Here is a 17,741-nt window from a genome sequence, read left to right on the forward strand (position 1 = left end):
TAATTTGAGCTCCCTGGGTAGACGCAGTGAAGTGATTCCACTTGCTCCAGGTGAGGATATGAGGTAATGACATAAAATTGCTGAGATAGAATAACCGGGGATGGTTTTATTTATAATTCTGATTGTGAATTGTCGGAGAGTTAGAAAGTTGGGAAGCATGAGGAATATGAATTAGATTTAGCATTCCCTTATGTCAGTTGCCTATTTATGGATTAGCGAGAACATAGGATGAATATTCGATGAAAGGAAGTTTAGGATGCTTAGTGAGTTTTTATTACAATGCATTGTATTTATTTGGCACTTTTACCGTATTAGAAACCCATGGGTCGGGGGTTCTCATTCCGTATATATCTCTTATTTTTCAGATACAGGTCCAGGTGTTCAGAAGTGAGCTGTGATTCATCTGAGAGATGGCAAAGATCTTTATATTCTCTACTTTATATTTTGTTTAGAATCTCTCCACCTTTATTTTGAAAAGCTTATATTATGTATTGAACTCTCTTGAACTTGCCTATAGAGGCTCTTATGTTCCTTTTGGGGGGAGATTAGGAGATCCTGTTGTCAACTACTTTTATACTGTACCCTAGCCGGCCTAAACTTTACGGGTCGCGACTAGTGGCTATTTACTTATGTTATATATCTATATATTGTCCTTCTTTTACTCTCCTTTATGCCTTTATCTGTATATCGCTTTCGACTTCACTCTTTATCTTTTAGTTGTTGATGTGTGAGTGATACGACTTCACAATTTTATTTTTACTCTTTTCAGGCTTCTCGATTAATACTCCTTTCAATTTTACTTATAATTATGTATTAAAAATACCCCTTGAGAGTCTTACCACCTTATTATCATTGACTTATGACTCGAGCTTAAGGATTTGAATATTAGCGTGTTATATTATGGTATCAGAGCAGTTCGTCCTCGTGAGTCTGGGGGATGGAACTGCTTATGCTTCAATGCATACTCTAAGTTTGTGCCTGTGTTAGTTAGGGTATCTGACTGATACGTCTAGCATGAAGTTCATGAGTGTACCTTTGGTAAATTGAAGCACTTAACTTGAGATATTGAGATTGATCAACTTGATATCGATTGTTTGGTGTGTATAGGAACCAGATGGCGCCTTGTGGACGCGGTCGAGGCTATGAAAGAGATCGTACTATTACTCAGGAACTGGAAACCAACCTTAATAACCCGGTAAAGTTCATTGCGGTGTTGGAGAACATGGCTGTTGCTATGCAGGCCACTGCGGAGGCTCTTGGACCATAGATAAACAATAATGGCAATGGTGGAAGTGGAACTCAGGGCCCGATGACACTGGCAACCTTCTTAAAGGTTAATCTGCCTAAGTTCAAGGAAACCACCAATTCGACTGAAGCGGATACTTGGTTTCAGGCAATGGAGCGAGTACTGCAAGCGCAGTTGGTACCTGAGGAGCAGTGTGTTGAATTTGCTACCTATCTATTCACTGGGGAAGCATCACATTGGTGGCAGGGAGCCCGACGTCTCCTGCAACAGGGGAATGACCCTATCACATGGGATGCCTTCCAGGTGGAATTCTATAAGAAATACTTTCCGAATTCTGCCAAGATGGCCAAGGAACTTGAGTTACTGCAGCTGAAACAGGGTGCTATGTCCCTATTGGAGTATACAGACAAATTTGAGGAGCTATTCAGGTTTTCCCACATGTGTCAGGGAGCTACAGGAGACTTCGAGGAATGGAAGTGCATTAAGTATTAAAGAGGGCTCCAAAGTGATATCTTAAGTTCAGTGGGGCCAATGGAGATCAGAACTTTCTCAGAGTTGGTGAATAAGAGTAGGGTTGTTGAAGAGTGTGTAAAAAAGGCGGCTGCAGAGAGAGGAAGTCATAGGGGACCTTTTCAATAGATTCGAGAAAGGGACTTTACCCCAAGGGATCAAGATTTTAAGAGAGCAGGTTATAATCCACAACCTCAGCAAGCCCAAGACAATTCTCGAAGGAACAACAACAATAATCATCAAGGGAGGAGGTATAGAAAGCAACCTCAGAATGATATGACTTGTAGGCGGTGTGGAAGCTATCATTCGGGAACTCCGTGTCGAACTGGATTTGGACTTTGCTATAGTTGTGGAGGAGCTGGACACATGTCTTGGAACTGTCCTGAGAATGCCACCCGGAATGCTACAAAGGCCCAACAGCCGGGTCGTGTGTTCACCAGGACGACGGAAGATACCGCTAGATCCGACTGTTCGGAAAAAGGTAAGTGAAATATTGGTAACAACATATTAAAAGTACGATTAAGTTGGTATTTCATTTTGACTATCATAGATAGAAATCTAGTGAATGTCGGTCATGCTAGGTTGTGGTTTAGTACTTGAGGAAATAAGTGATAAGATTAGTACTAGACGAGAAATTAGAGTGGCACAGCGGAAGTTTGTGGAAGTATTAAAATAGGATAGTTGCAAATGGGAGCTGGAGAGAATGATTAAAAATACTCTATGTTTGAATACCTGGAAGGTTTAGTGAGCTAATGCCAATAGTGATCTGCAAGTAGTTAAGTTTAATTGTGGCTTTGGGGTTAGATTGATTCTAAAATGGTTGTATAAATGACTAGAGGTGTAATTGAATTTATGTTTAAATTTTGATGGATAAATTATTGGACTTTGGATGATGGAGCTGGGAGGCAGTAAATTGAAACATTAAGGTTGTATTGAGGTTAACTTGAGGGACACGGTGAAGGGTGGTAAGTTTCGGTTTTAGAGAAGGTCTTATGAAGGGTGAGATAAACATAACATCTTATTAGTTATTGAGAGAGCTTATATGAAGATTTGATATTGAATTTTCGAGGACAAAAATTTCTGTTAGGTGGGTAGAATGTAAAACCCAGTCAAACCGTAATTAATTAAATAAATAATTAAATAGGAGCGAATATGGTTAAAAAATTTAGCAATCGGAATTTGATAATTTAAATATGATATTTGGATTCAGTGAATTTTTCTGAGTCGAAAAACATAGTGTTCTGCGTAAAAACGCGCACTAGAATTTTGACCGACAGTACCGGCTGAAATCTATCTGGTACTGCAGCTGAGAAAAATTGATTATAAGTAAATAAGGCTAAGAAATTAGGATTTATAATTAGGGAAGGTAGAAATATTTAAAATATGATTTAAAACTCTAATCTTAAAGGTTTTGGCCCAAAATTGGGCCAACGGACTAAACTAAGTGACTTAGGCCCAAGTGGACCCAAGCCCAGCATATATAACCTTAACTTAAAGCCATTCATTCACCATAACCCTCATTTAGTGTGTTTGTTGCTGAAAGGAAAAGAGAGAGATGAGAAGAGAGAAACCCTAACTCTCTTTGATCTTCAAATCACCATAACTTGAGCTATAGAGTTCCGATTGACGAGTCGTTTGTAGTCACGTGTCACTCTTTTTCTCCTCTTTGAGTCTATCTAAGTTTTGTGGTGAGTATTTAACTCTCCTCTTCCCATTTTCGTTTTTCCTCTTGTATTTTGAATTTGGTTTGGGTTTTGAGAAAATCTTGTGATTTTGGTTCTTTCGTGGTGCTCTAGTATGAGCCATTGGTGATATTCATCACAAAATTTTGTGGGTTAAGGTAAGGAACCCTCTAACCCTTGTGATTTATCGATTTTATGAATCCTAGGTTGATTATAAGTGTGAAATTGGTTATGTTAGAGTATTAGTTGATTTTGGTGCACAATTGGGAGGTTGGTGTTGCTTGTGGAGCTTTGGTGAGGCTTGGAGCTAAGGGTTGGTGGAGACTTCCAAGAAGAAGCTCATATATTTTGGTTACAAGAGGTACAGATTAAGTTTCATTTAAGTACCGTGTGGTGTGATGAGAATTCCTAGGTTAGATGCTCCTAGGATTAAGTTTGGATTGTGTAAATGGTTGGAACTAATATGCATAGTTGATATGTAATGTAAATTAATGATTGGGTTGAGAATTGTGTGAATTTGTATGTTTGGTGTGTTGAGAATTTGATGAATTGGATGGAATATGCATTTAAATTGTGAATATTGGGCCGGAGACCGTGAATCTTGGGCCGGAGGTCGAAAAGAGGTAAGGAAGGTAAGTTGATTTGTGTATTGTGTGATGATATAAGAGATTGAATGGATTTTAGATATTGAATGTGTGAATAATTGGTTTGATTATTGAATAATAAGGTTTGAGGAATTGAGGTGTGGAATTTGATAGTTTTGGGTGGAATTGTGTAGATGAGGTAGGTTTGGTTTTAGTTGAGTGCAATTATGTGAATGTGGTTGGGTTGTAGTCATTTGGATGAGTGGAAATGAATTTGGCTTTTGAACATTGGAAAAATTGGTGATTTCTATTTTTGGGTAAAAACTGATTTTTGACCAATTTTGGCGGTCCGTAACTCGGTCCTCAGAGTTAGGAATTCTTCAAAACCAGATTTTTATGAAAGTTTATTCAATGATCTTTCCAATGGTTCAGAAATAGTTGAAAAGGAATTTTGTAGAAGAAGTTATGTGTGGCGGAAGTTTGAGGTTTAAACAATGAAATTCTGCAGCTTTTAACTTAGTAAAATTTTTGGCAAATCGTGCTTCTACGCGCACGCGTGACCGACACGCACTCATCACTCTCAAGTTTTACTCACCTACGCGTGCGCCTGGCCGACGCGTATGTGTCGCTGCACTGATGCGAGTTCCCCGTAGAAAATCCAGAGAGTTGTGCTGCTACTGTGCTGGTTTTGTGCAAGGAGCACAAAACGTACTCACGCGTACGCGTGATTGACGCGCACGCGTCGTGCTACCTTTCTGCTTCCCATGCGTGCGCATGGGTGACACTCACGCGTCACTCTACTTTTCCACTACCACGCATGAACGTGGGCGACGCGCACATGTGACCCTATGTCGTAAGTGTCGCCAGACACTATGAAAGTTCAGGATGAGCTTGCCCCCATGGATAAACACCAATGTGGGTGTTGTGTGATTATGATTATGATTGTGAATAACTCGAGTTGGGGATGCACGACAGAAGGACAGTCTAATGGTTAGCTATCAGGACTTGTCGGGTTGCCTTTATAACTGACAGATGAGACTCATCAGCCTTAGGGCAGGCATATATCATTTGCATATGTTGAATTTTTTGGGTTTGCCTATTTGTTTTGGATTGCTATATCATATATGCTTTGTTACCTGACTATATGCTATTTGTTCTACTTGTACCTTAATTGTGTATTACTTGTCTGTATTGATTGTGTTTGTACAACTGAGAGTTCCCTTATGCTGGTGTCGGTTGACGTTGAGCGCTATTCTTATTGAAATGGAATAATGACATGAATAATTTAAAATGATGATTATTGAATGATATAATTTGAGTTCCCTGGGTAGACGCAGTGAAGTGAGTTCAGTTGCTCCAGGTAGAAAATGAGATCATTTGAGCTCCTTGGTTAGACGCAATGAAGTGATTTCACTTGCTCCAGGTGAAGATATGAGGTAATGACATAGAATTGCTGAGACAGAATAGCTAGGGATGGTTTTGTTTATAATTCTGATTGTGGATTGTCGGAGAGTTAGAAAGTTGGGAAGCATGAGGAATAGGAATTAGATTTAGCATTCCCTTATATCAGTTGCCTATTTATGGATTAGCGAGAACATAGGATGAATATTCGGTGAAAGGAAGTTTAGGATGCTTAATGAGTTTTTATTACAATGCATTGTATTTATTTGGCACTTTTATCGTACTGGGAACCCATGGGTTGGGGGTTCTCATTCCGTATATATCTCTTATTTTTCAGATACAGGTCTAGGTGCTCAGAAGTGAGTTGTGGTTCATATGAGAGATGGCGAAGATCTTTATATTCTCTACTTTATATTTTGCTTAGAATCTCTCTACCTTTATTTTGAAAAACTTATATTATATATTGAACTCTTTTGAACTTGCCTATAGATGCTCTTATGTTTCTTTTGGGCGAGATTAGGAGATACTGTTGTCAACTACTTTTATATTGTATCCTAGCCGGCCTAAACTTCGCGAGTCGCGACTAGTGGCTATTTACTTATGTTATATATCTATATATTGTCCTTCTCTTACTCTCCTTTATGTCTTTATCTGTATATCACTTTTGACTTCATGCTTTATCTTTTAGTTGTCGATGTGTGAGTGATACAACTTCGCGATTTTATTTTTACTCTTTTCAGGCTTCTTGATTAATGCTCCTTTCAATTTTACTTATAATTATGTATTAAAAATCCCCCTTGAGAGTCGTACCACCTTATTATCATTGACTTATGACTCGAGCATAATGATTTGAATATTAGGGTGTTACATCTAACCTCTTCCAAATCAGGATTAATACGTAACTTGGAATGCTCAAAGGGACTCTACATTGATATTTTTTCTATAAGAGAATATAGATTATTGTGAGTCACATGTTCTTGAGTTGTTAATGCCATTAATAGTAATCAAAACAACAACCCATTTGGTGTAAATGGATACCATTCCACCTGCTCAATTTAAAGCATTGAGCTATAACTATTAAAGGCTCCACCCTTTCTTCCTCGAGATATGGTAGAATATGGTCCACCATATCTCCAAATAACACACACCTAATGCTGTTGTTTCTGCATCACAATGTTAGAATAATAAAAATTTTGTAAATAAGTGCAGTCATAACCAAGGTGAACAAATTAAACTACTATTGAGAACTCTTATTCAAGGTCTGATCAAAATAACCAAATGCTTAGTCTCTCTGCCTTTGCTAGTAATCAACTATCTTGGACCCTCTTTTCTAACCACTTCACCAATGACATCTACACAACAATGAAAGGTCCAAATCAAATTAATTTTCTCACACGACACATTCGTTAGATAAATCTATAACTGGTAACATTTTTTTAAGTTTTTCCTTACCTATGAGTATTGAATCATCAATCTTGTCAGCTCCAAGCAGCTCCACAATAGGCTTAAAAGAAAATGTCTCCAAAATAAAATTAGGATGTGGTATCGGAAGAACAGTGGTCTTCTGTGCAAAATTGATGGTCCATCTATTTGTAGTTGTCTTTATTTTCTCTTTTTTATCCACCACTACGAAGTTAGACATCACATACATGCTAAACTCCACAATATTACCTCTCTACTTCTTGACCAATAGTTTTAGGAATTAAAGCATGGATTCTACTACCCTAGAAATTTTGAAAATAGCATCTCAGTAGGAACACTATTAGAAGCCAGAAAATAATCAGATAAACTATATATCCAACACAGTTACTTTGATATCCTGAAAAAGCATCTCAATGCCATTGATTTCCTTGTCATTAAATCTGTTTGGAACTTTCCATAAGTGCACAACATAAATCTTGAAATTTCATTGAAGTTTTATTGGATTAACATCCATTAACATATCATATATTTCTGCTATGTTTTTGCAGGTTTGGAACAGAAATATACTCACTATTTTTGAGTAGATAACTCTCTAAAATAGTTTCAGGTTTAACGTAATGGTTCAGAACGTGTCCTGAACAGCATTTTATAGGTGAGTTTGAATTTTGAAGAAGATGAGAATATGATTTTACCGCGCTAGTCCATTATTTTATTCACATAACTGTATACTGTTTAGTTTTCACGTGTTAGCCAATGGAGTTATGCACTTGTCAAGGACAGAGAATTCCACTTGTCGAGCAGCAACCTATCCACTACATTCTTATAATATAGTAATAGATTACAAATTTTACTAGTATTTTAAACTTGTTTAACATTTTTTGGCGATTCGAACAAATCCGTCTTATTTTTGGGAAGGCCTTAGCAAGATAGGACGGATAGCCCGCTTTAATCTTTAAAGAAAAGATGGGATGATGTGATGATGTTGACAAAAATTAGGAGAGTTTATGGTCGAGTCGGTCCGAGACTCGATCTTAATAGTCCATTAAGTCTAGTTTTAGACCGATCCGAAATAATCTGAAATAAATTGGGTTAAACCGAATCGACCTCTTTATTAAATTGGTATATATAANATTTTTAATAAAAAATAATTTCAAACTGGACTCGGTCACTTGAAGCATAATTGGAAAACGATCTGAAAATAATGATGGATAACAAATTCGAATCTGACAGATTCAAATTGGACCAAATTTTGAACACCCTACTAAAATACTAATGATGATAATATGGTGTATACATAAAGAATAATATTAATGAAAAGAAAATAATTAACTTGAAAAAATGTAGAATTAAAATATATTTTAGATATTAAAAATTAGATTAAATTAAATTATATTAAAATAAATATTAGATATATTTTAAAATTTGTTCGAAACGTTAAAAAAATTCTCTTTTTATTTTTATTTTGGTGGTACAAGTAGAAGTAGGGGTAGCAACGGGACGGGTAAGAGTGGGTTTTTGTTCTACCCAATCCCGTTCCGCCGTACAACAACCAGCGTAGAATGCGTCCCTTTTTTATCTGCGAGTAGTAAAATGTTGAACCCTAACCCGCCCCTACGAGTATCTGCCCCGTTCCTACTCGCTCCTATAATTATTAAAATCCAATAAATAAAATTAAATTTCAAAATTTATATAATCATTATCATATACATAACATAAATTAAAATAAAATTTTAAATATGATACAATATTATTAATCATTTACTAATTATTTTACATATATCATACATAATATATTATATATATACCGGAATGGGTAAAGACGAATATTATCTAAACCCGATCCTATCCTGCTCCACTCAAAAATCCGCTCCGATGCGGGACGGATAATTACCTGTCTTAAACGGCTAAGAACAGGATAGATACCCGCAAATTCGGGTGGTGTTGCCATCCTAGTTACAAGACGGCACCAACTTATGAAAAGCAAAGTGTGGAGTATCCATAAAGGAGGTAGATTTTGCTAATTTTGATGATATTCAACTTGTCCTAAATTTAAGCTTGGCAAAACCTCTCCCGGTTAGCTTCAATCGGCATTACTTTTTTTTTCTTTATTATTATTGTTTAATTATTATTACCATAACCAGTGGAACTTCTAAGGCATCTTTAATCCAAACATCTGATGCAATTTCATTAAAATTTATGCATTTGTGATTAGAGACTAGATAAAATTTCCAAATCATCGGACCATTCTAGATTACCCACTAGCAGCATAAAGCAGGCAACCACGAATGCTTATATTTTTCCAAATTTATTAACCCACATATATCTGCTGATGCTTCAAAAAATTATTGAGAGCGTTGAAGTCATAAAAATTGTTTAGACAACCGCACCAAATCAATCAATTCCACTATATTAAATCAGTTGAGTTCAAAATAAAAACCATTTAACAATAAATCAATCAATAAACCAAAAAAATCGATTAAACAACTAATTAACTGACTAACCAATCCAATCTTTTAGCAATTAACCAATTTAATAAAATATAAAAATTATTTTTTTTAAAAAAATCATATATTTTATATATGATTATTTTTAGGGGCAGAGCTACACACTGTAAAAAAGGGGCAACAACCCCTTAATTTTAATTTTTTACGGCCCTCCTAATTTTAATTTTTTACATGTAAATTGTATATAGATTTCAGTTTAGTCCTCTTCAAAAATTTATTTTAATATTTTATTGTATAAATATTTTTAGTCTCCCTCTAATATTTCTTCTACTTCCGCCCCTGATTATTTTATTATATTCGATTCAATCTGAATTGAACTTAACTTTATACTTTTAAATCTTTAACTATCAATTCTGTCGCCAATTTAATTTTCAAAATCTTAAAAATATCACCAACATTTAATTTGAATTTAATTGAGAGCAATTTTGATACCACATTCAAAAATAGAATGAACATTGATTTTTACTTTTTGCCATTATTTCTTTTGGGTGGGGGAGGGGGATTTTAGTATAGTTTCAGTTCTAATTTAAAATTGAAATTAAAAGGAGCTAACCTTCACTCTTTAGCAGATACATTAACATGCAAGTAAACTATCAGGTACTTCAGTGGAAAAAAAAAATAACAATCTCCACTTGCATTACCTAATTTAACGTTCATACTCAGAAGAAAGTCAAGAAACTATACAAACATTAAGTTGGTTATTTCCGCTTTGATTTCTTTGCGGAACGTCGGCTTTCCATCTTCCTTTGCGCAGCTTCAAATTCCTCTTCAGAGGGTTCCGGCACATTACTTCCACCATATTTTGAAACTAGAGATGAAAACATAGATTCAAACTTGTCTCTTCTCTCATTTCGACGTTGTGAGATGATGGCATAAAGATCTGTTTCTGGTTTCTTACTTGGTCTGCAAGATGATAAACATCATTATTTCCTAAACTAAAATGTAAACAGTATAAGGCAAGCCCAAGACTTCCCCGATAAACTTACTTGACCCTCCTCCTTAACGGACTAGTTGGTGGCTTGATTTCTGATATTCTTTTTGCCCATTTCTTATAAGCTTTTGTTTCTTTAAGTTCTCCTAAAGATATAAAAAAAAAGGTATAGCATCAAACAAAAGGATCAAGTAAGACTTTTGCCTATGTTAATATAAGCTGAATCTCCCAGCTACAAGTATAAACGAGCATAATGGTATTCAATCCTCATTATGGCAATATAAACCTTAAAAAAGAGTACATGTCTGACTGGAATTCGGGGAAATAAAAGCTTATAATGTTCTTACCAGCTGCTATGGCCTCATCAAGAATATCCTTGAATCGGTGAGAATCAAATTTGGGATCAGAACAAAGCATTGAACAGAATAGCCTGCAGTGGGAAGTCATACGCAAAATTACAATAAAGTCTTTTCAGAAAAATGGCTCTCACTCATCAATATGCCTTTCTTACCTGTTCATATGACCCTTGCACTTCTTGTACAAATCAATCAAATCATTTTTCTCTGAGTCAGATCCCCTATAGTTTGCTTCAAACTCCTCAATATCAGCTTCAGTGACCTGTTAGCAAGTATAATAAAACCTTGTAAATGCAAATAAGAACTGTGCAACAAGAAATCAGAACAAAATCAGGATCAACGCAAACAACCTTCTTGTACATTGTTCTAAAGTAGTTGTGAAGATTCTGGACAACATCCCCGGCAAGGTCCTGATTTTCAGAAACAAATATAAATGAATAATGTTGATGTACATGACACGGAAAAAAAAATGCTGAAATGCTTATATTTCATTCTGCTGTACATAAAATCATCATAACAAGAGCAGATTCCTCCACTAACAGTTGACAGACCATAAAAGTTTAATTTGAATGAATCTAGAAAATGAAAATTACAGATATGTTATCTTGTGGCTTTAAGGTTGTAAATGCATCTACAGATATAAGAAATCAAGAACACTCACAGCATCATCAACACAACCAGTCTGATCATAAATGGCTCGTTTCTCTTCATCCCCAAGAATCGAGATAATATTTTGCAGTTGCTGAAATTTTGCTTTAGCTTCCTGTAAATGATTAATTGGAACCATAAACATCAAATTTAATAGATGGTCAGAGGCCTAATTAGACAAAAACCTGTTTGATGCTATTGTTAAATGGAGTGTTTAAAGAGCTTGAATAGTATTTTGCTGAGAAGATACTAAATTTTCATGGATATTTCAAAAATTTCAGAATACTAAAGGGTACAATGGAATCTCTGGATATCAACATGGCTCCACCCTGCTTACTGTAAAACAGAAAACATTAGATAAATACCTCATCACCAGGGTTCTTGTCAGGATGCAGCCTCAATGCTAACTTGTAATAAGCCTTCTTTATTTCCTGTTGTGATGCTGTTCTCTCTACACCAAGTACCTAAGAGCAAAGAAGCAACAGGTCAGTGTCCAAAATATCAGTGCTCTCTGCGCATTGATACAAATCAAGAAATGGAAACGGGTAATGTCATATACTCATATCTCAAAGTGTAGATGATCACCTAAGGGATCCAAAGTCCAAAGTGCTAATGTTATAAGAAACTGAGATATATAGAATATATTCACAGCAGTTATGTGAAAGTTAAAACCAAAGGACGTCAAATAAAACCAACTCTTGTGAATTAAAGGGGACCAAAAATAGAAACAAAATGGAAATGGTTGCAGCCCATAAAGTTCTATATAAGGAAGACTGTTGGTATGTGATGAAGGGGTTAACCTTTAGATCGTATCAGCACATTTTACATGTATGGATTGACATCACTAGGGAAATAATTGCCTTTTTCTCCATTTCCAAATGCTGTAGCAGAAAGATCTTGATTGTAACTTCATATAAAATAAAGCTAATAAAAACACAAAGACAAGGACTTATCCCACTAAGTGGATGTTGGTTACACATATCAAACAATGCCATTGCACCCTATCGTGAATCATGCCTATGCTCAATATATCGATGCTTAACTCTCATTTGATAAGCTAATAAAAACACAAACATCATACTACAATATACTAGGCTAGGTTTATTCACTACAGATAGGAGTAAAACAGAGAATCTCTCTTGAAAACAACAATTTATTCCATCAGCTTCAAAAGCAGACTACAAGGAACATAGAATAAGAAATCCCATAAAGCAATAAGCATCGGTAAATATTGAAACAAGAAACTAAGAATCAAAATCGAAATTAAAAAATCGAAAAAGCGAAGAAGACTATCTTACAATTAATTAATCCAAATTATGTCGGGTACCTGATAGAGGGTGTTTTCGTTGTTGTTCTGAGGGGAGTGTGGGTGTTCATATTCGATTTCTTCTTCGTCGTTGGAAACCCTAGCTCTCTTCTTATTCTTTGGCGCCATTTTTTATTTCCTTTTGTTAGTAGAAGACTGTAACTTGGTCTCAAAGAACTTTGATTTGGCGATGACAAAAATGAAAACTAATAAGCGCAAAGGGAAAACAGAAGAAAAGGACGGATCGGGATTAGGGTGCTCTTTTATTATTCTCGCCACTCGGTGTGTCAATATTTTGGCGCGCTCATTTTTTCGCAAATTATTTTTTACATTGGGAGGGTTTTTTATGGTCATATATAGTAAAGGTGTTAATCCCAAATCAAATGTGACATCCTTTGATTTAAAGCGTATAAATTGTGGTTGGAGGCTTGGTTGAGTGGTATAGTCTATACTTCCTTAACAACTATATTTGGATTCAAGTTTTATGAGAGTAAAAATGAATCTAAAATGAATTTATGTCGTGTATGTAAGTTTATTGTGTGGGTATCTAATGCATAGATAATGTTTAAGTTTTTAAACAACGAATAAAATGAATCTTTTGATTTGATATTAAAAAATTTTTTAGAAAAATGGTAAATAAGTCTTTGATCTTTTGGCTCGTAAATTTAAGTTTTTAATAATTTAAAAATACATTTAAGTCTTTGATTTTTTTAAAATTTGAACACATTGATCTCTACTGTTCACTTGAATATGTTAGACCTAACGGAAAAATTAAACGTAACTCCCATTATATTGATATAGCCGATACAGATGTCCATGAGGGAGAATTTTTAAAATTAGACAAATTAAATCTAAAAATCGATGTGTCTAGATTTTGAAGAGGTCAAAAATTTAATTATATTTTTAAATTTTTAGGAGTTTAAATGTCCACAAACCAAAAAATTAGAGATTAATTGTCCTTTTCTCAAATTTTTTAAAAATCTCCTTGCAAAGTAATTGTATTTACCGATTACACATTCCAAAACAAAAAAAAATACAAAATTAATAAAATTAGATTGCACACATTCTTTGTTCATAATAAAAAATTTTAGCCTTATTTTTTATTCTTTGATTTTGGTATCTTCTGAAATAAATAGGTTAATAGTATAACAATAGAATTTTTAAATTTTTAATATATTAATATATGTGAAAAATTATTAAAAGACTATTAGAATTTATTATTTTTAATCATTATTTTTAGTTATCAACCTAACTTTTTTAGTAGTAATTCAATCATATAGATTAACTCACATTTTAAATACTAATGACTAATTGATGACAAAAAATAATAAATTCTTATATAACTATTTACTGGTAGAATTGGTTCGAGTTAAAAAAAAAGAAACCAAACCGATTAAATTTTAATTGGATCAAATTTAAACTTTTTTTAAGTGAATTTGAACCAATCCGAACTGATTAAACTCATGTTGGATTAGTTCGAGTAATTAGGTTTCAGATTAAAATATAAATTTAAAAAATAAAAAATAAAAAAATCTTTTAAATACTGTAAATATACAATAAAATAATAAAAAACATCATTGAGTCAAACTTAAATAATATCATTATTTGGAGTACTTTAAGATTAGAAGATAAATTAAAGTTATATATATATATTAGATTTTGTTTACTTATTTTAATTAATATTAAATTAATTAAATAATTGAGTTGGTTTGGGTTTTACGACTCTAGAATTAATATTCAAACCAATTAAGATCGAATTTAATTGAGTTTGATCTGATTATCCATGAGTCCAAAATTAATATAATCGGATTGGATTAATTTTGAATAGATAATAGAATTATTTATATCCATAAATACTCCTAAATTCTGTTGCCCTCTAGTATTTCTCAAAATTGAGATCGGTCAGTGTGATTTCATCAAATTTTTATTGCTATGAAAGTCTCAAGAAGCACTTATATAAAATGAATTGGTCTCTTCATCAATTACAATCAAATTTTAAATGTGTATGGACTAATAAATTTTTAATAAATTTTATTATAAAATAATTAAATTTTTAAAAATATCATTATACAACAAGTTAGTTGCCTAAAACATATTAATTTATTTGAGAGAAACAATTTTTAAAAATTTTTAAAATAATAAAAATTTGTTAAAAATAAAATACCGAACTAAACTTTTTTAAGACTAATTTAAGGATTTATTCTATAATATAATATAATATCATGAATCACTCAGTTTAATAAAAATAAATATTTAATTTCAATTTCTTAATTTGACCTAAGAAAATGAGATCACTTATCTCATTACCATATTTTCATTTATATTTTACTAATAAAAATTAAAGATTTAAAATCATAAAAAATATCCTCTCTCTTTTTTTCATAGTTGTCAGAACCGAACCGGTGATCGAACCGGTCAAGTTATTGGTTTACTGGTTTATTGGTTCAACCGATAAATCACTGGTCGAATCGGTAAAACGGTGTCACGTAAATAAAAAATATAAAATAGTTAAAACCTTAAAATTAAAATTTGAAATACATATCTTCACTAACATTTTATGAAAAAATTAAGTCTCAAATTCTAAAAATAACCAATATAAAAAAACATATAATTTTTCAGTAATACTACAATAGTATCTTAATTTGACACAATAAAAGTAACAATTAATTCACAAATTATATCATCTAACTATAATATCAGTACATTTTAACACTAACATCAAAATAAATAACCTTAATTACAATACTAGTATTGAAATAAATCAAGCTAATTAATAAAGTTTTAGTAAACTTTACATTTATATTAATAATGGTATATAATTAAAATATAATTAATTTGAAAAATAGAGAATGCGAAATTAAATTAAATTAGATATGTATAAAATAGTGTTATTGAATGTATACTATATAATTAATATTTGTCACTAAAAATAGTAAGAAGCTTCATGGCTGAGTGGCAAGTGTGCACCCTTGCAAAGTTCGAAACCTATTTGAGACATTTTGAATAATTTTTCAAACAGACTGGTTTGCACCGATTTTAACCGGTTTGTTCCGATTCTTACCGGTTCATAGCGGTTTGTTTCCTTAAATGGTTCAAGAGGTAAACTGAACAGGTTCATGGTCCGATTTACCGGTTTTTTGGTTGAACCGGCCGGTCCGGTTTGATTTTTACAACTATGCTTTTTTTTTTTGAGCTTCCTTCTTCTATTTGAGTAAAATAAGAAGTTAAAATATTAGTTGATTATAGTAATGATAAAATTATTCCCTCTAAAATTTTATCCTAACCACGTATCTTTTATACTTTACCAGGTTTCGCATGGTTGAAGTTGCAAAACATATCTTTTATACTAGTAAATTTAGAAGAGTTAAGGCTGACATGTCATTTTTTTAACATTTTGAATTTTTAAAATGAATTTTATTTAGAAATTCAAAAGGTAAGTAATTTGGTGAGAATAGTCAAAAGAAATTGGTAAAAACTTGCTCTCTACTTTATTCCTTTTTCTATTTCTGATACTTTCTTACCTTTTCTTTCTTCTATTTTTATTGAAAAACTCAAATACCCTTCTTTGGATTTTGAATTTCTGCAAGAGGAATCAATCTATTCAAATGATGAATATGTTCATCAGCTGAAGAATCTGCATAAGTTAGCTACAGCAGCATCTCCTGCTTCTTTAACATTCTCTTCTGCCTCCATTCAACTCCATCGCAACCAACTCCAATTCACTTCTCTAACTTTGGCAGCGCTAAACAAAAGAGAAAAGAACCTATCTGGGCAGCGCGATAGGAGAGAGGAGTCGAACCATCTTGGGTGGGACGCGATTGCAGTGAGGAATCGAACCTACCTTGGTGCGGCGCGAAGGTAGAGGAATTGAACCCATCTTGGCTTGCTTTGTTGGAATAAATAATTTTATTAACTCAGATCATCCATATTGAATCACCAAAAAATATAACATAATGCGGGTACATTTTCTAGTAGAAATTAGAAACTAGACGGAAGAATTGTCTCAGTCTTGTGGTTCTTTCAATCTTCCTCAATCAAAGCCTTCTGTATTCCTAGGCGGCTGAATTGTGACTCTTTTGATGAGGAAAGAGCAACAAAGGCGGCTTTGGTATATTGGAGACCGAAACCCTGAAGGCACTATTTATATTTGAGTATGGCACCCATTAAACCCTAAAGCCCAAATAAAATAGTATCTAAAGTCCAAAAGATAATATATCTAAAATCCAAAAGATAATTATCTAAGGAACAAAAGATAATATCTAGTTTTATTCTCATTTAATTCTAAATCAAAAGTAATAATGACTTATTCAATTATGCATTTATAATAATAAATGAGATCATCATTATATAAGTCATTTAATTTGAAATAGCATAATTTATAATTATAATTAATATATGTATTGCCCACAAACAAATTAGAAAATTAAAATAATTTCCTAACAATCTCCCACTTGGGCTATACATATATTCTTTCTTGACACAATCACATCTTATAAACTTTATGCGCGCATCTGAATGATATTTCTCTCATTACTTTAACAATCGGGTCCGTCTCATACATTAGATATGGAACTACCACAGCTTTTATCACATTAATGTCGTGACTAAACCACGATAATCACCATCCTAATATACTTAACGACATAGATCAAATTTGGATGAGTAATATGGAAATTACATGCCAAGTGATCTCATGCATGTCTATTTTCAGCTAGTCCAACTTTAAAACTTTATTGAGATCAAACACAAAACAAATATTGCAAAATGAACATTTCATACAACATGAAATAAACCATCAACTTAATTCTGCAGAAAAATGACTCAATATCTGTCATAGGACATATAGCATAAAATTAACCTCCCACTAAACCAAGGCATCACAAATATTGACACCCATCCGAGCAGTGTGCTCATGAAAGACTTTAGGGATCAATTCTTTGGTTAATGAGTCTGCTAGCATATACTTTGTTCCTATATGTCCTATGAAAATCTGTTTTTCTTAAACTTTCTCCTTGACAACTAAGAACTTGATGTCTGTATGCTTCAATTTTGTCAAGCTCTTATTGTTGTTGGAGTATAGTACTGCTGACTTATTCTCACAAAATATCTTTAATGACCTTTCAATGTCATCTACTATACGAAGCTCAATGA

The 17,741-nt window shown here is 33.3% G+C and overlaps 2 protein-coding genes across 3 annotated transcripts; one reads left to right on the top strand and one right to left on the bottom strand.

Annotated features, from left to right (window-relative positions):
- The first annotated feature begins 1,309 nt into the window (after positions 1 to 1,309).
- Positions 1,310 to 1,738, top strand: LOC127744951 (uncharacterized). The gene has a single exon (XM_052257847.1). The coding sequence runs from the start codon at positions 1,310 to 1,312 to the stop codon at positions 1,736 to 1,738; it is 429 nt and encodes a 142-aa protein (XP_052113807.1).
- An 8,088-nt stretch (positions 1,739 to 9,826) lies between these two features.
- On the bottom strand, positions 9,827 to 12,923 carry LOC107474672 (chaperone protein dnaJ 6). 2 transcript variants are annotated; one of them, XM_016094312.3, is made up of 8 exons: positions 12,612 to 12,922; positions 11,650 to 11,748; positions 11,298 to 11,399; positions 10,987 to 11,046; positions 10,792 to 10,898; positions 10,628 to 10,710; positions 10,336 to 10,426; positions 9,827 to 10,252 (listed from the first exon to the last, which is right to left on the bottom strand). In XM_016094312.3, the coding sequence occupies exons 1-8, from the start codon at positions 12,717 to 12,719 to the stop codon at positions 10,048 to 10,050; spliced, it is 855 nt and encodes a 284-aa protein (XP_015949798.1). In that variant the 5' UTR covers positions 12,720 to 12,922; the 3' UTR covers positions 9,827 to 10,047. The 2 variants fall into 2 exon arrangements, with proteins under 2 accessions (XP_015949798.1, XP_052113434.1); XM_052257474.1 differs by lacking the exon at positions 11,298 to 11,399 and having other exon boundaries at positions 12,612 to 12,923.
- Positions 12,924 to 17,741: the final 4,818 nt, after the last annotated feature.

Source organism: Arachis duranensis, chromosome 2 (assembly GCF_000817695.3).
Source record: "Arachis duranensis cultivar V14167 chromosome 2, aradu.V14167.gnm2.J7QH, whole genome shotgun sequence".
Classification (NCBI taxonomy): Eukaryota; Viridiplantae; Streptophyta; class Magnoliopsida; order Fabales; family Fabaceae; genus Arachis; species Arachis duranensis.